At 51.1% G+C, this 19,131-nt stretch overlaps 1 protein-coding gene across 1 annotated transcript in view; it reads right to left on the bottom strand.

Annotated features, from left to right (window-relative positions):
• JPH2 (junctophilin 2) overlaps window positions 1-19,131 on the bottom strand; it is a 62,647-nt gene that overhangs the window by 28,441 nt on the left and 15,075 nt on the right. The window contains exon 2 of the mRNA XM_032838588.1: window positions 12,849-13,644. Within this exon, the coding sequence (XP_032694479.1) occupies window positions 12,849-13,644 (796 nt within the window). The remainder of the gene's footprint in view (window positions 1-12,848; window positions 13,645-19,131) is intronic.

The raw sequence follows: 19,131 nt of genomic DNA, 5'->3' as shown, positions 1-19,131 counted from the left end.
TCACTCCCATGTATAGGAAAACATGTCTGGCTAAAAATATTCATCTTCCCAGACTCCTTGCACGCAGAGAAGGCCATGAGATCCACTCTGGAGAATAAAATGTAAATCCCTGGGGTGGGATTCACTCCCCCATGAAGGGAAGCTGTTGCTTTATGACCTCGACTCTGGGATGCAGAGGTGAAGCTAGGGGTGCAGTGGCCGTCTTGGAGAACGACAGAGGCCACGTTCTCAGGAGAGCAGAAGGGAAAGACACCTGGAGATGGGTCCCTGCGGGCATCCTGGGGCTGCTGCGACCCCTGGCCCTGCCTCCCTGATCTCCTGTGAGGTCAGCTCAATTGTTAAGACACTAGAGGCAGGTTGTGTCACCAGCAGATGAAAGCCATTCTAACTGGTCCAGTCCTGCAGCTAACTGGGCTGAGACCGGTGCTCAGAAGCCACAGAGGGCAGAACATTCTTCTGGTTTTAGCAAACCCAAACGTCAAAGTTGGCCTGGACCTTCCCAGGAGGGGTGTCTCCTATGCCCAGAGATGCAGAGGCCGTGACTGCAGGGTCGCCTGGCAAGGATGACGGGAAAGGCACTCTGATACTGGCTGGGGCTGGACCAAACAGCCTTGCTTGCTTTAATCATACCCACTTTGGGAGGTGAGGAAAGGACCCCAAGATGTGTGCCCAGTTATGTCTGGGTGAGGCTGCCCTACCATGACCTGCAGGGCCCTCCCCGGCACTGTGCAATAGGGCCGTCATGGGGGACATGGGCTCCCTCTGCGCCATCCGAGGCGGCAGCTATCGGGCACTGGACACGTGCCTGTGCAACTGAAGAATGGAACTTTCCCTTTACTTAATTTCATCTAATTTAAATTTAAATTGCCACATGTGGCCAGTGGCTCCCATGTTGACAGAGTGATCTGTCCCTGCCCCAGCACCACACTCAGTCTGGCCTCTTCTACTGTCCTCTCCCGCTGAAGCCTTCACCTCGCTTGGCTCACAGACACCCCACTGCTGATCCTTTCATCTCCTTGGTGTCAACTTCTCAGAGAGGCCAACCCTGACCACGTAGGTGAAAAGGCAGCTCGCCCCTACCAACATCCTCCCTCATGTACTTACTGTCAGCTGTGGTGTCTGCCTCCTCAACTAGAATTTCAACTCCACGAAAGCCAGAATCTTTAGCTTTTCTTCCCCCCAAGAGCCTAGAACGCTACCTGGCCCATAGAAGGTGCTCAGCAAATATCGGCTGAATGTATAGGAAAGCTTACGTGAGTCAAATGGAGGGCGCTTCCCATCGTGACATGTTTGGGACCTAATGTTATGTCCTGAGCCTCACCCCGTGCTGGGCGCCATGCCAGGAGCTGGTATCTGGCAGTGACCATGGCAGGCATACCTCCATACCCTAAGGAGTATACAACCTAGGGAAGACGGGACGAGTTCGGACAATGGCAGAGGGTGGGTAGCAGTTGAGGGAGGGGCACCTAACACAGGGAACCTGAACGAGAAGGGAGCTCTGAGGAAGAAATGTCTGCACTGAGGGAGGCCTGATGACGACAAGGTGTTAGCAAGCTAAAGATTAAGGGAAGACCATTGCAGGCAAATGGAACAGGATGTACGAAGGCAGAAAAGAGAACGGCTCTTTTTGGGGGAGCTGTGGCTGAAGGGGAGTCATGGGGAGGGCAGTGTGAGATGGGGCTGGTGGGGTAAGCTGGAGCCAGATTAGGGGCCAAAGTCAGAAATCTGAAACTTCTTATAAGCAGATATACCTGACCCCATGTCAGGTCTCCTCAATCTTCTCGTAATCTCACCCATTGCTGTGGAAGCAAGTTCCACATGTGAAAACATCCCCTGGCACTGCTGGTGTCTCACACCAGCACAGTTTTCTGCTTTCTGTCCAGAGTCCGCTCTGATGCTGCAGGAGGCCCAGGAGGCCCCCTGCCCCCAAGTGCAAGCACACCAGGGAGTGGAGGAAGATTTATGTCCCCAGGGGATGTCTTTGGTGAAGGGCGGGGCTAGAGTGGGGGAAGGAAACAGGGTTTTGTCCACCCACCCTCCATCCCCCAGGTGCACAATCTTGGTGGGGGTTCTGTACTGAGGTCCCAGACCAAACCACTCCCTGCAGCCTACAGTGATGCCTCTATAACATGCACTTAGACTGGCTCTTCCTTCATCCCTGTTTCTACTCTACCCACTGACTGCCCCCTCACCTTCTCCTTCCTGCATTACCTCCCATCTCAGTTCTCTGTACCCAAATCCTTGCCTCAGGCTCTGCTTTCAGGGGAACCCAAACTAAGAGCCCCAGGGAAGTTTTGCTTACCAAAGTGGTATGCTCCGGCTTACATTTATAAATGCTCACTCCAGCTGTCGTGCAGAGGAGAGTACAGGGCAAGAGGAGTGAAGAGCTGCTGAGGGGCCCTTTCAGTGGTGCAGCAAGAGGGGCTGGTGGCCAGCACTCAGCTGGTGGCCATGGAGACAGAGGGAAGGGTCCGGGGACACTTGCATCCCCCTCAGGACCAAAGGCTTGGTGGCAAGGTTGGTGATGTGGAGGCTTGGCCTGTGCCTGCCTGGCTGTGAGAACCAGCCCCGCCAAGTTGCAAAGGTGCTATTTTTAGAGAGCTGGGTGTTTACTTGAAGGATTGGAAGACTGGGCTTTATTTTTATCTCCTCTCCCAATGGCAGGACTCACTGGTGTGGACTTAGGAAGTCAACTGGAAGTTGGATTGGGCTTTGGAAACCCAGGGGAGCAAAGTGGCTTGCACTTGGGAAAGAGGAGCTTGGAGGAAGAGCCTGATGGCCTCTCCATGTTCCACTCGCCTGAGTTTCCGATGATAGAACAGGCCACGGCCTCTATGCACCAAGCACCTGCTGAGCGCCAAGACCACGCAAGCCCTCTGTGCACATCACCTCATGGAATCCTCACCATAACCCGCGAGGCAAGGCTGACACTGTCCCCATTCTACAGATGAGGAACGTGAGGCTCAGAAGACCAAGGACACGCAGCCAAGTAACAATGTGGGATTTGAGCCTCAATTTCTCCATCTCCCCAGCCTATGCTCTCAACCACTCTGCCGTGCAAAAGGAATGGCCAGGCACCAAGGTCCCGGCACAGAATATCAGACTGGCAGGATAATGACTTGAAATGTTCAAGGACATCCTCTTCCAACCGTGGTTAAGGGGGCCCAGTCTGGATCTGAGAATTCAAAGCCTGGTGTTGGGCCTTTGGGCTCGTTAGTTTCCTCGCCTACGAAATGGGTTATTTATTACATATAAATAATCCCTCCCTCATGAGGACTAAATGAGATGATGCACATAAAGGGTATCAGCACAGAGCCTGGCATGCGGTGGTGAGAACGGGCACTGTCCTAAGCACCATCCTCTCGTATGCCCCACAACGCAGGTGCTCCCGTGAGCCCATCTTAGAGACACAGAAAGGGAGGTGCAGAAAGCTTCAGGAGAAGTCACTTGCCTGAGTGGCCAAGCAATGTCCGGGACTAGAACGCAGCCAGCTCACCCCGGAGCCGAGCCCTTGACCACGCCCTCTATGGCAGCCCCTGTCATTCTATTCTGTCATTGTTATTCTAACACCCTGTGTCCTGGCCCTTCTGGCACAGACCTCTGACTCCCTTGTGCTGCTGGAGCTCAGCTCAAGTGCCAGGGTCAGGGGCCAAGTCGGCCTTTCCACTGGGATGCAGGGAAACACTTGCATTGATAGAAAGCGCCATTTTCCTCCCAAATGTGCGAGCTATTGGCCTATCTATTCTCTGAGTCTGCTATTGGGGCTTAAAAAAAAAAAAAATCAAGCTGGAAAGGTTCTGGAGAGGAAATGTAAGCCCAGTTCATAGGGCTAAGGGTCGGGGAGAGAAAACATTCCTTTCCATCTTCTAGAGCCCTACGCTCTTCCTAGCTGATTTACTAAATGTGACCCAGCAGTCAACTGAGGGTTCACCAGAGCCCTCCAGCCATGCCCCTCTCTCTCTCTGCTCGGCCCCTCTCTCTGCAAGACCCTGGCGGGTGGCCATCCCTTTCCAGGTCTCAGTTTCCCCATCTGTGAAATGAACACACTGGGCTGTGTCCTCCCTGAGGTGCCTTTCAGCTCTGACCAGTTTCTTCTGAGGAATGACAGGAGCTTGCTCGGTCTTTTCTCAGGTTTCCCACTCTCCAAGCTCAGAAGGCCTGGCTCCCGCAAGTACATTGCCCCATAGTTCGAACATCTTACTGCCGGGGTCCAGGCAAGGTCTTCTCTCTCTCCAGACCACTCAGCTCAGAGGCCAGCCTTGGAATCACAGCTGCCTCGTGTATGTCACAGGAGTCCCACTCTGACAACTCAGGACATTCCATTTACCCCGGTCTTCAGTCTCTGGGAGCAAAGAGATTTTGTGCACTGGCCATTCTCCAAGGAGGGAAGTGATGGAGGGCAGAAGTCGAGTGTCAGGGGCCTCTCCAACATTTCAAGGCCATCTCTGGGGATTTGAATCCCCCTCAATGGAACCCCACATCTGGGAAGAACCAGGAGGCAAGCCAAGGACAAGCTTTTCCCTCTATGAGCATGGGTAGTTCACGGTGGTCACTGGGTTTATGGAACACCCGACTGTCTTCAAATAATTTGGCAAAGATGCAAAAGACTGATAATACATGGTGCTGGTGAGAGTGTGAGGAAAGCTGTCCTCCTGAGCACTGGCGGTGGTGAGGGGAGGGTATAAATTCGGTGCAACCCCTTAGGAAGTTAGCTGGGTTCTGGTAATCATGAAAACACATTCTTTATGACTTGGCAGGAATTTAACCCATAGGTGTGGATCTGTACGAGCAAGGACAGGCAACAGGCTAGGAATCTGGTGCCCCTTGCAACAATTATTCTTAAATATCTATTGAACATATATGATGGGGGGACATTGGACAGGGGTGGTTTGGATTGCTACTTGTTTGCATTAATCCATTCAAATCCAGGACTAGAACACAGGTAGCCCACCCCTCGAGCACTTGAGTACTGGGGGAGAGAGACCACCAAGTTACCTCTTGACAGTAAATGCCAAGAGTGAGTCCCTTGCAAAGACCCAGATGGACTGGCATCGTATTTCCAATGCATTCCAAGGCTGGTCGGATGTTGGTGATGGAGTAAGATGGCTGGCTGCGCCACTCCTTTCACCAGCACACTCCTCTGGGAGCAAGAGTATGTGTCCAAGGATGTTCACTGCAGCCTCTTTGTAATCATGAAGGCAAGAGATGGTTTTCATCTCCATCAAGATAGATCTGGTTAAATAAATCAGGATACTTCCAAACTGTGGAATAGTATGCAGCTATTAAGAAGAACAGGGCAGATACATGGGCATAAGATAAAAAAAAAATCTCAAAACATATAAAGTCGAAAGAGTAAGCTAAAGAACATTATGTAGGTAATCCTAGTTGCAAAAGCAAAGAAAAACAACACCGCAGAATGGATAAGCGGAAGAGGGCTGTGAGTGAGCTCTTAACAGTGGTTACACCAGAGCGGTGGCTGAGAATAGAGTAGGAGAGGGGTTTGATTGCTTATCTCTTATTGTTCTGAATGTCATTGAATTTAACCAGTATGTTTCCCTGAACAATGGAAAAAGAGAAAAGGAGGAAAAAAGAAAAGAAATGAGAGAGGGAGGGAGGGACAGATGTAATGGCTAAGATCATGGACCCTGGGGCCAGACTCTCAGCCCAGCACGGGCCAGCTGTGTGGTGTGGAGCATGTTAAAGCGGTCTCTGTGCCACCAGGAGAAGGAGCTAAGTGAACGCAGCCGGGCACCTAGAACAGTGTCCGCACACAGTACGGCTGATGCTCAAGCTGGCGTTCATAGCCCACCCTACTCTGGCTCTCCGCGGCCTTCGCAGCCTTATCTCTAGTCTCCTCGCCACCCGCTCCAGCTCCTCATGACTCACTACTCCCAAAATACACCACACACATTCCTACCGCCGTGCCTCTACCTGGAACGACCTTTCTCTCCCTCTTGCCCATCTGGCAAACCCTCAACCAGCGTCACCCACCACTGCAGGGAGCTCTCCCAGACCACCCGGGGGCGGTTCCTTGTTCTTTCCTGGGGCCTCCCTCCGACCCACCGTGGGCTGTGATGAAGCCCTGTCCCTCTTGCCGCTAAGCTATGAGTCCCCGGAGGCTGCTGATCCCACACTGACCGATGCGCTGGTGCCCCGTGCCCCAGCCCGAGCCTGGCACAGAGCACGTGCTAATCAGTTTGTGACAGAAAACCTGCCAAAGGTCAGATAATGGTTAAGAGCATTTGAGAACCCGGTCTCCCAACTGTGCTGTTACTCAGCTGAATTATTTGAGATACTTAACCTTGGTTTCCTCATCTGTCAAGTGGTAATAATTGTACCTTCCTCATAGGGTCATTTTGAGGATGAACTAAGTTACTACATGTAAGGAACTTGGAATCCTGCCTGGTTCCCAGAAATAAGGACGATTATGGACATCTGTCAAACGAGAATCAAATGAACAGGCTGAAACACAGGCAACAGCCAAGACCCCCACTGACACCCAGTCCAAGGCCAGGCGCTCCCCGCTCTGGGGGGTCTGGATACGCCGGTGGTGCTGGAAATGAGTGCTGGCAGTGCAAACCCCAGCCTCAAACAGCACCAGACCCATCTTTCCTGTTGGCTGAGGGCATACCTCGGCCAGGTGGATACGGGTCTTCCGAACCTGGCAATCTCTTGCCAATGTCTTTTTAACTAAAAGAGAGCAGACTCTGGGTTTAGCACCTTTGGTATTAACAGTGTGACTTCTGTTTCAGAACCTGATACTGGTTTCCCACTTTCAACAGTGATTAGAAAGTCTCCCTTTTCGATAAATGTACATAAGTACTTTTAAGTAAGTTGATTTAAAGATAGAGATAAAGCCAGTAGAGGGAGTACGGGATGCAGCAGGAACTGGGAGGTGGCACACAGAAGAGGCGGGTTTGGAAAACACAGTTGGAAGGACTGTAGAGAAGACAGGTCTTCCCTCGGGGCAATTTCATTCTCAGGGTGGACTCTTAGATCTGTACAGATAAAGGATTCAGAGTAATAGCTTATCCTGCCTTGCATACCAGCAACACAGAGGCCCTTTATATGAGCTAGTTTTTTTTTTTTTTTAACTCTCTTCAACACCATTTTGAAGAAGGAATTAATTTCTCATTTGACTGAAGAGGCATGTAAGGCTCAGAGAGGTAAAGTAAGTCGCCTAGGGTCACACAGCTTACAGGAAGCTGAACCCAGATTCAAACCTGGGTCCACCCAACACCACAGCCGAAGCTCTCAGCTAATGTACCACACGTTCCTGCCCACCTGAGAAATCACCTCCCAGTGGTAACCTGCTTTGGATTTAACTCTTGTCATATCATTATTTTCCTTTCAGAGATGAGAGAACTGAAGTCTGGAGATAAGGTAAGTACTGCAAGCAGAAGGCAAGGCCAAAGCAGTGCTCTTAACCACTCCCTGTGCTCCTTACGGAGGGAAGCCATTTATCATCACAGTGTTGGCATGACAGCCAGAAACATTCAGGCACTCCCCGAACACCCAGCTTCCACCAGGATCCATGACCTTAAAAGGCATCACAAAAAGAGTTTTCAGCCACAAAATCATAAGACCCGAGGCCAGCTCCCCATTGACCACATACGTGGCTATGGGTGTGTCTTTGACCCTTTCTGTACTTCCATCTTCCCATCTGCTTGGGGAAGGAGTCAGACTATATCCTAGAGCCCTGGGTGGGTCCAGAGCAACACAATGTGAGCCACATGTGTCATTTTTAAATTTTCTAATGGCCACATTCAGAAAAATAAAAAGGCACAGATGAATTTAATAATTATGTTATTGATATTATTAATTTAGCAATTATGTAATGATACATTTTATCCAGCTCAATACCCCTGAAACATAGTCATTTCAACATGTAATCAATATTAAAAAAAATCATTGTAAAATTCGCAGGTTCCTTTACTCTTTTTTCTTGCTAAGTCTCCGAAATCCCGTGTGTGTTTCACACTTAACAGCACATCTCAGTTCAGATCAGCCCCATTTCCAGAGCTCAGCCGCCCCTGAATGGCTGCCATATTGGACATTGCAGGCCTAGAATCTTTTCCAGTCCACAGTCCATTTTAGAGTGACATGACGCCTCAGTTTTCTCTCTTATCCCTGGGAAAGCTCTCCTGATCCTAGACTCTGAGCCGGCAAGTTCCATAGAAGCCCAGGACCAAGAGCTTGAGGCCACACCAAGAGGAACCCTAGGTCTGCCTGAGAGCCAGGGAGGCTGGTGGCTGCTAGGAAGGCCCCCCTGCTCCTCTGCAGCTCAATTACTCACCAAAACTTCTGCAGGAGAGACAATCCTGCTTTCCCTCCTAACCCAAAGATTCCCTTAATTGGAAATTCAGTCTGAGCGTTAAACCAAGCCAGGGAGCTGCCCCCCAACATGGTAAGGGCCCTGTAGGCATACAGGACATGTTCCCTAGACACACAAGGAATCCAAATCCCCCGCTGTGCCCCCCTCCCAGCAGAGCTTGTGGGGGAAGCCAGACAATACCTTCTCACTCCAGAGATGCAGTTCCCAGCTATGGGCCTAGCAGCCTTCTCCAACTGAGCTTAACATTGTCATGTTCAAAGGCACAGGCCTCGGTGGCAAGGACAAGGAGGTCAGGGAAAGAAAGGGGGTGGAGGGGGGCAAGATTTTGCCTCCAGCAGGTGAGAACTTGGGGAAATCCCTCCTTCTTTCCAAGCCTCTATGTCCTCACCTTTGAAATCGAACAGGTTAGATGATGACGATGACTGCTTTTGCTGCTGGCTGCTCTGTGCCAGGCATTTTAGAGGCATTAGCTCACCTACACCTCAAAACAACCCTAGGAGGAAAGAAGATCCAGGGCTCAGAGTGGTGAAGCCCCTTGGTCACACAGCTTTTCAGGAGGGGAGCAAGAACGCGAACTCCCCATCTTCTGAATCAAGAGCCTAAGCTCTTACCTCTTGTAAGCTCTGCCCTGTCCCAAAGTGGCCCAGGACAGTCCAGGCTTATGCCTGTCACAATGATATGTCACTTGGCCTAATAATGAAAAATGTTCCCTTTGGAAAAAGGGACAAATCTTCCTTCCAGAAGAATTCCAGCTAATGAATGTTGATACTCACCCTTCTGGAGCTTAATTCCAGACCTTTCTCCCTCTCAAATGTGGACTGAACTTTAGTGTCTGGATTCCAAAAAACAGAGTATGGAAGGGAGGAAATGGCAACTTTACAGCATAGACACGTGGCAGACACCAGGTGTTCAAGGTTAATGTTATCTGTGACGAGTCACGTTGAGACCACGTGTCCCTGATACGATATGTTAAGGGCATCTTGCCTCCTGTGGTCTTCTTCCCCCAAGCCTATAACCTCAGTGTAACGTCAGACAAACTGAGGGATGTTCTACAAAAATGCCCAGCCAGTAATTCTCAAAACTCAAGGTCACAAAAAACAAGGGAAGGCTGAAAAACTGACCCAGAGCAGAGAAGACTAAAGAGACAGGACCACTGCGTGCAATGTGGATACCAGAGGGAATCTGGAACAGGAAATGTGCAGTAGAGGGAAAACTAGCGCAACTCGGACGAAGTCTGGAGTTAAATTAACAGCAATGTACCAGTGTTGGCTGTGACCAATGTCTTATGGTAACGTAAGAACTTACTGCTACAGAGAACTGGGCTGAGAGTAGGGGTAATTTTCTTAAAATTTTAAAATACCTTCTTTTCAGCTTAATGATACTATCTGCACACACATTCACAGCAATTTAAAGTGTACCAAGTTCAGAGATAGCAAGATGCGCTGGTTCAAGCTTCAGAATCAGAAATTTAGGACCTGGAGCGTTGGTTCTCCCGCTGGCTTGCCAGGTGGTCTCAGGGCATATTACATTCCTTCTCCGGGCCTCAGTTTCCACATCTGTATAATGAATTCACTGAACGACGACGATGACTAGGTGATACTTACTTTGCTAGGTGTCCAGCACTGTGATGGGTACCGTGATGTGTCCCCCGGTTTCCTCTTCAGGATTGGAGGACTTATTTCTCCTCTCCTCCTTCCCTAGCCGCTCAGAGGGGCACCGGCTGTCAGCCCTGCCCAGGGGTGGGGCTTGGCTGAAGAGAACCCTCCAGCCCCAGGTCATGCCCCTTTCTGGAGGGTAGCTGCAGCCACGGCAGAGGGTGTAAAGATCCAGCACCCTCTCCTCAACTAGGGACAACTCTGAAGGACATTTCCACTGCGGATCACCCCTTGTGGTTCACCGAGGCCGTTGTGGAGAATGCACTATAGCCCAGCGTCTCCCTCTGTCCAGCCCAGCTTCCTTCCCTTCCCCACAAATGTTGCCCCATAAACTCACCCCACGACAGGACTGTAAACCACAGGACCTGCGCTGCCTTTCTTAACCCTCAGACTCACCCTATTATTATAGATTACGTAATTGAGGTTGAAGACGAAAACTGATTTGGCCAAGTATGTATAACTAAGAAACGGTGGCACCACGGTTGGGCAAACTGAAGCTCTGGACAGGCAAACTCATGCGCCCAGGTCTTGGAGCCAACAACGACAGAACCAAGACTTGGTCCTATGTCTGTTCTACTCGGAAGACCACAGTGCCACAGCCTCCAGCCCCGGCCACTTAGAGCCCCCAGCAGGATTGCTATGGGCACCAGGACATACGAGTGCTTTTCACCACTGTCCCATCACACTGTCCCTGCCACCCTCCCTGAAGCTCAGTCCACATCTGCAGGAGGGGAAGAGTAACAGTACCTACCTTTTTTGAGATGTTGTAAAGATTAAGTGAGTTCATTTATGTAAAGGCCTCAGGACAGTGGCACAGAGAGCCCTTTATAAAGGGTAGGTTAAAAACAAATCACATAAGGAACATAAACTTGCAAATGTGAGACATTGTAAGAAAACATCCATGCAGTAGGTGCGCCTGGGTGGCTCAGTGGGTTAAAGCCTCTGCCTTCAGCTCAGGTCATGATCCCAGAGTCCTGGGATCGAGCCCCACATCGGGCTCTCTGCTCAGCAGGGAGCCTGCTCAGCTCTCTCTGCCTGCCTCTCTGCCTACTTGTGATCTCTCTCTCTGTGTAAAATAAATAAATAAAATATTTTAAAAAAGGAAAAGAAAAGAAAAGAAAACGTCCATGCAGTCGAGTGAGGTCAGCCTGTAACAGGGGGCTGGGCTCCATCAGCTCGCTGAGGAAGTCAGGCTGGACCTGAGCTCTGAGGGAGGAGTAGGAATTAAATGGGCAATAAGGGGGAGGAAGAGCAGTCCAGGCGGGGAACCAGCAGGAACAAAACTCTCTGGCAGAAGGAACTAAAGAGGGATGATGCAAGGCCAGCATGACTAACTCAGAGAATAAAATTCAGGTCCAGGGCAAGAGTGGTAGAAAATGAGGCTGAATAGGAGAGTAGGAACCAGATTAGGAAGGGCCATTCACTACCTGGGTGATTTGGGACAAGTCACTGTATCTCTCTAAGCCTCATTTAACCCATGTGTAAAATGGAAATAAAACCAGAACTTATCTTATAAGGTACCATAAGGAGATTAAATGACTCAATATTTGTAAACTAATCAAACAGTGCCACATACACAGCAAGAACTATACATGTTGGAGACAATATTAAGACTTTTTCTTTCTTTTCTTTTTTTTTTAAGATTTTATTTATTTACTTGAGAGAGAGAGAGAGAGACAGAACATGAGAGGGGAGAGGGTCAGAGGGAGAAACAGACTCCCTGCTGAGCAGGGAGCCCGATGCGGGCTTTGATCCCGGGACTCCAGGATCATGACCTGAGCTGAAGGCAATTGCTTAACCAACTGAGCCACCCAGGCGCCCAAGACTTTTTCTGACGTACACTGAGAAGACATGGAGGGGTCCGAATATGGATGAAAGCGTGGGTGCTGAATGGTTAGGAAGGTAAATGGACTCAGGGCTAGTAGGTAGTTGGGGGACCGGAGCTGAGTGTGTGGAAGAGAGATGGACTGTTGAACGGAAGTTATGGCTGGGCTCTAGAGATGGCTGGCTGGCTGGATGATAGATGGGTGCCTGCAAGAGAGGGTAAGTGGGTGGGAGTGGATGTTGTTTCGGTTGATGGAAGCATGGTTGGGTGATGGGAGTGACCGGGTTTAAATGGAGGAGACTGGGCGGATGGAGGTGGTTAGGCGAATGAATGCATGGACGGATGTTAAGATGGATGACGGGGTGGCTGGAAGAAGTAGAATGAATGTGGGTGGTCAGTGAACAAGGGGATGGGTAGGTGGCTGAATGGCTGTCTGGACGGGTGTCCGGGTGGTTGGGTGGATAGGTGGGAAACTGGAAGGCTGGGTGGGTGGAAGGGGGGAACGGGGTGGTTGGGTGGATGGGGGTGGACGAGGATGTGGCTGGGTGCATGGGTAGCTGTCCAGAGAGATGTCAGAGAGGCTGAGTGAGGGGTCGTTGTCCTCATGGAGGGGTTATTCAGGAGGTGAGTGGAGAAGTTAGGTGAACGAGGGTGACTGGGTGCCTGGATGGGTGTCTGGCGGCTGAATGGGTAAACAGAAGGTGGAGTGGGTAGGTGGGGTGAAGAAATGGTTGTTCAGGAGCCTGTTAGCCTGGATGAATGGAAGGGGTAAGTGAGAGGACGGTTGGGTGAATGGGTGGGAAGGAGTAGTTAAGTGGATGGATGGATGGACAGTTGGGTGAGTGGATGGACGGATCGACGGACGGACCGACAGCGGGAATAGAAGCGCCTCCAGCTGACTCTCTAAAAGTCACGGGGTACCCCTGATGGTGAAAGAAGCAGAAGAGGCTTGGAGCCTGGGCCTCCGGGTCACCCGGCCCGGAACCCTTTCCCCAGCAAGGCCCACCCCGCCCGCGCCCAGCCCGGGGCCTACCTGGAGGCGGCGATCTCGGCCTTCTGGCGCGCGATGGCGGCGGCACGCTGGGCGCCCTCCACGCTGTGCTCCACCTTCTGGCGGACCTTGTTGCTCTTGAGCGGCAGCACGCGGCGCTTGGTGCCCTTGACCAGCACGTTGTGGCGGTACTTGCCCTCCTCGCGGTGGCCGTCGGGCAGCGTGGTGCAGCCGTAGCCGTGGCGCAGGTTGTCCAGCCACTCGCCCTCGTAGCGGAGGCCGCTGGAGCGCTCGCTCACGCCGAAGCCCGAGCGCTTGTCGTTCTTCCACTCGCCCATGTAGGTCTCGGTGGTGGTGGCGTCGATGTCGGCCTCGAAGGGCGCGGCCTCGTCGGCGCCTTCCGCGCCCTCGGCGCCCTCGCCCAGGCTGGCGGTGGACGCGGCGTCGCTGGCGCCCGAGCTGAGGTCGCTCTTGAGGAAGCTGACGCGGCTGCGCTGGCTGCCCAGCGACGTGCGCGACTCGGCGCGCCTCAGGCGGCCCAGCAGCGCGCCCCGCTGGAAGAGGCCGCCGCCCTTGGGCGCCCGCGCCGCCTCGGCGTTGGCCAGCAGGCTGAGCGCGAAGCCGCCGCGCGGGATGGCGGCCGGGGGCGGCGTGGGGCCGTCCGGGGCCGGCGAGGAGGGCGAGTCCGGGGCCACCGTGCCGTTGCTGTGCTCGCTGCGCAGGGACGAGAGCGACGTGCGCAGCGGCGAGCGCACCACCACGGCCATCCCGTAGGGCACGCTCTGGCGCACGCCGTAGCCGTGGCGCATGCCGTTGGTGAACTGGCCCTGGTAGGTCCCTGCGGGCGAGGAGAGGGCGCGTCAGTGGGCGGCTCGCAGGCCCTGGGGGCGCGGGGCTGCAGCGGAGCGGCGGGGCGGGGGCAAGGAGCTCGGAGGGGGGAGGGCCGGCGAGGCGCGGGTGGGGATGGCGGGGGCGTCGCGGAGCGTGCGAGGACGTAGGTGCGCAAGCCGGAAGGCGATCACGCGGGGCTGTGGATACCCCGGGTGGTGGCAATGCGCAGGGGCACAGTGGTCGAGGCAGAGTGAGGCTGTGTGAGTCAGGGCGGTGTGTGAAGAGGTGTGAGCGGGCCAAACCGTGGCGTGCATGCAGTTAAACGAGGGTGTGAGGACACAAGTGGACGGCCAGGAGTTTGCGCGATGGTGTGACTATTTCCCACGGTGGCCCCACGACAGGGTCACGCTGGATGGGACAGAGTGAGGTCACATCAGTGTGTGAAGCTGTGTGAGCAGCTGAGATCCCAGAGTGCATGCCGTTAAACAGGCGTTTGAGGACACGAGTGGGTGGCCAGAAGCAGTTTGCACAATGGAGGGAATATTTCTGTTGGTAGAAACACAGCAAGGTCACAGGTATGCGAAATAGGGTGAGTCAGTTTTATTATTTTTTTTAATTAACACATCATGTATTATTTGCTTCAGGGGTACAGGTCTGTGAATCATCAGTCATAACACAATTCACAGCACGGGTGAGTCAGTTTCAAAGTGTGAAGTTGTCCAAGCAGCTGAGCTTCAGCGAGTGTGAATTGGAAGGAGCACACAGATTTTGAAACACACAAGAGAGACTGAACATGCAAAAGGTTGAGTGGGCAAGGCAGTTTGTGGGGTAATGGCAATATTTGCCTGTGTGGGAGTGTGCAAAGCAGTGGAACGTGTGGAATCATGAGTGTGCAAGGCTGTGTGTGCACAGAGGGTGACTGAGATCATGTAAGTGTGACATAATTGGATGTAACAAGGTCATGAGAGTATTTGAGGTCTTGAGTATATAAGGAAAGGCAAAGTTGAGTGAGGGTGCAAAACCATTAGAAATTCAAAGAGGATGGGGTTGTGTGAGCAGACACATCTGTTGGTATGTGAGGTTAAATGCATGTGCATTGTGATCCTATTGTGCAAAGTGACGTGCATGTTCAAGCTCATGAAAGGATAAGACAGTGAATTCGCAGAGTAGTGTGAATGCTGGAGAGCATGGGACTGTTGGAAAGCATGAGAAAGTGTGTATCTGTGCAAGGCCATATGTATAGAAGACTTTAAGGACATGCATGTCAGTATCTTTGGACTATATGAGATCAGAGTGTGCAATGCAGTGTGTACACAGTGGGGTAAGTGCCCAGGTTCCTAGAGGCAACATTGTGGGTGTGAGGAAGGTTCTGGGTGTGCAAGGCTGTCTCAGTGTTAAAGCACAGAGTAATATGAAGCACTTGGGGCTGAGTGTATGAGGTTGTGGGCATTAGGGAAGCTGAGACTATGTGAGACCATGGGTGTGTGTAGGATAGTGGTGTGTACAAGGAGATATCCCCAGTGGAGGCCTTGTGTGTCCATTAGCGTGAGCACATGAGCTCCTGGGAAAGAGTCTATGTAAGTATTCCGCTGAAAGCCAGGTTCCTGCCTTCGTCTTCATGACTTCAGCATGTAGAATAGTGCCTGCCATAATGTTCACTGAGTTAAGGGAGGAAATTCAGAGCCTTTGTTTTAAACACAATCTCCTACTTTACCCTGGTTAACCAAAAAAACCCAAGTGGCCTTCTTCCCAGCAAATGCCCAGGGTGGGTAGGGAATTGAAACGATGAGCCAGGAAAGGGATTCCTAAGCTCAGCCCAACAGGAGTGCCTCCCAGCCTTTGCACTGGCTGTTCCCCCTGCTTGGAACTCTTTTCCTCCAGATCTGCTTGCACTTCCACAAGCATCCAGGTATCCCCAATCTACTTCTGTTTTCTATAGTATGTATCCTTTTCTAATATATCCTATGACTTAATTATTATATTTATTGCTTTTCTCTACGCACTAGAATAGAAGTTCCATGAGGGCAGGGATCTTTCCTGTTTTGGTCTCTCATGCAGCCCCAATAGTTTGAATAGGGCCTGGCACATAGGGGTGCTCCATAAATACTTGCTGATTGATTGGCTGAACTTGTCTGGAAACTGCATCTCATTGTGTGACCTTGGGCAACTCTCTTCCCTTCTTAAGGCCTTAATTGCCCTGTCTGTCAATGACTGTATTGGATATGAAGCTCTCTAAAGTTTGGCCTAACTTTGAGAGGCTGGCCTTCTAGGAATTGGGCACCGTGACTTTGCAGGTGGAGGACAGTGTGTCCACGTGAATCAATTCTGCCTGGTCCCTCCCAGCACAGGCTGTTCCAGATCAGGCCTCCAGTCCTGTCCCTCCCCCAGACCCTTCTGCATGAAGAGACCCCATTAAGAGTCACGTATAGTGCCTAGGGCTCATTGAAAGGTGGGTTCTGTGATGATACTTATTTACAGAAGAGGAAGATGGTGATCTGAAAGGTTAGGTGACTTGACCAAGGAAGCAGAATCCAAACCCAAGTCTGTCTGATGCCCAAAGCTCACACTCTGAGTCCACAGTTCTCTATCCTGGCTCTTCAGAAGCTCTTAAAAAAAAAAAATCAATTTCCGGGAGCGCCTGGGTGGCTTAGTGGGTTAAGCCTCTGCCTTTGGCTCAGATCTCAGGGTCCTGGGATCGAGCCCCACATCGGGCTCTCCGCTCAGCAGGGAGCCTGCTTCCCCCTCTCTCTCTGCCTGCCTCTCTGCCTACTGTGATCTCTCTCTCTCTCTCTATCAAATAAATGAAATCTTTAAAAAAAATCAATTTCCAGGCCTCACCACCAGAAAATCTAGTTTAATTTGTTGGGGAAGGTCCCAGGTCTTGCAGCCTCTCTGTATAGCAGGCAGGAGCAGCCATCAGTGAGAGGGACGGCAGAATTCCCTTCAATGACTGCTGTGAGAAACCAAGACCATAGAATATGAACCGTAAAAGGGCCAAAGAGAAGTGGAGAGAGACAGAGAAAGGAGCTATCACTGGACATGATCTCAGAGGTAGATATAAATATGATCTCCATCACAGGTGGAGTGGTTCAGAGAGGTTATGTGACTTGCCCAAAGTCACCCAGTAAGGAAGGAGCAGAACTGGGTTTGAAACCAATTCAAATGGACGTGAGTGGCAGGTGCAGAGAATAGAGAAATGAGAGCATGATGTAGGGGATGATCCAATTGGGAGATGGATAGATGGAAGACTAATGTGTTCCCATTTCCAAGCTCATTCCCGTGTGGTCACATTGTATGGGAGGCAGAAGGACAGATAGAGATGAGAAGCCTGAGATAAACTGATCTCACACATCATCCAATCTGGAGAACTTCATTACTTCTCCTGATTCTCAAGTTGCTTATCTGGAAAATGGAAAAATAATACCCACTTTTTAGGGTTCAGGGAGAAGATTAAAAAGGAGACAATGACAACAACAAGTGAAAACAACCCAAATGTCCATCAGCTGGCAAATTGCTAAATGGATGGACAGGTTGTCAGGCTCACAGTAGAGTACCGGTCAGCAGTAAAAAGGAACAGACTATTGGTTATAGGGCATGGTTCTCGAAAACACGCTAAGTGAGTAAACCAGAGATGAAAGAATACAGACTGTGTGATTCCGATTACATCAAAGCCTGGAAAAAAAGCTGATGATGCAGAATGACAGAAAGCAGATCTGTGGTTACCGGGGCTGCGGGCAGGAGGGATCCACTTGCAAAGGGACATATGGGAACTTTCTGAATTGGTAGAAATGTTCTCTACCTTGATGGTGCTGGTGGTTACACAGGTAAATACATTTGTCAAGACTGTACACTTGACATGCATTTTTTTGCATGGAAACTATACCTTGACTAAATGATTAAATGATATACCTTGATTAAATGATTAATTAACTTTTAAGGAGAAAAAAAATATCACCAACACCCCAGCACAGTATTCTGCAAATACCCGTCGGAAAATCCTGTCAACTCTCCTTTCCCAGTGCGTCTGAAATCCAGCCAGTTCTCACCACTCCCCGCTGCTACTAGATGGTAGCCCAAGCCACCCTTGTCTCTCACCGGGATTTTCATGATGGTGGCCACGCTGGTCTGTTTCCACCCTGTGCTTCTCTATCCATTCCTAACACGCCTATTGTGGGGATTCTGTTCAAATGTAATAAAGTCACCATCATGACACTGCTCTGCCTCTTCTCATTCAGAGGAAAAGCTGAAGTCCTTAGTGACCCACAGACCCTACTGATCTCATCCCCCATCACTCCTCTGTCCTCACTTCCCCTCACTTCCCCTCACTTCCCTTTCCCTCACTCCACTGTAGCCACAAAGGCCTCCTTGCTGTTCCCCCCACACACTAGCCATGTTCTGTTTTCCACACCCTCAGCCTGGAATGTTCTTCCTCCAGAAATTTGCATGGCTCGCTCCTAGAGATGTATTTAATGGTTCCTCTAAGACTTACCCAAGGCAGCACAGCTAGTAAATATACCAAAACTCACATCGTGTTTAGCTGTGCTCCTTCCACTGTGCTCAGAAGAAAGAAGGAAAAAAGATCTATGAAAGGGAAAAGTGAACAAGAATAGAGCAGAGAAGATGGTAGAACATCTAATCTCGGGGTTGGACAAGTTTGTGAAATTAAATCAGCCAATCTACCTTTAGCTTAAAGTTGGCATGAGATGGGCTGACATGTTCCCTTTAAGCCCAAGAAAAATTGAGATTGCAACAGGAGAGCAGCTCTTGGCTACCAGTTGGGGAGGAAACAGCCAGGCTATATTAGGAAACTTACAAGCAAGTGGCAAGAGGCACAGACACCCAGGGGAGGCTGGGAGTGATGGGGCCCTGGGAAGGGGGAAAAGCCAAGCGCTGGGGCCATCCCCAGCCTGACTCTCTAAGACAGGGCAGCTCTCCCTGGGGACAGGAAGAATGTATCCACATCCGAAGAGAGGGAGCAGGAGGACCTTGCCCACAGCCATCTGGCTGAGAGGAGATTTGTGTGGAAGGAAGTGCCTCCTGATATCTTCTGGGCTGGCCCCCTCACTTGGCCTTATAGGCACAATGGGACTTCCCACTGCCTTCAGGGGGAGGGGCAAGATTCTCAGCAGGCCACAAGGCCTGGTGTGGCTGCCCCTGACCACCTCTCCTGACTCATTTTGAACAGCTCTCCAGTCACACTTGCCTTTCTACCTCAGGACTTTTGCACATACTCCCCCACCCCTTCTCAGAATCTTCTCCTCTCTTCCCTTAGCCAACTTCTTTTTTTTTTTTTAAAGATTTTATTTATTTATTTGACAGAGATCACAAGTAGGCAGAGAGGCAGGCAGAGAGAGGAGGAAGCAGGCTCCCTGCTGAGCAGAGAGCCCGATGAGGGACTCGATCCCAGGATCCTGGGATCATGACCTGAGCTGAAGGCAAAGGCTTTAACCCACTGAGCCACCCAGGCGCCCCTCTTAGCCAACTTCTATTGATA

This window comes from Lontra canadensis, unplaced genomic scaffold (assembly GCF_010015895.1).
Source record: "Lontra canadensis isolate GAN:19392208 unplaced genomic scaffold, GSC_riverotter_1.0 scaffold105, whole genome shotgun sequence".
Taxonomy (NCBI): domain Eukaryota; kingdom Metazoa; phylum Chordata; class Mammalia; order Carnivora; family Mustelidae; genus Lontra; species Lontra canadensis.
Note: the sequence above shows the minus strand (reverse complement) of the source record. Positions and strands in the feature narration are given on the sequence as shown.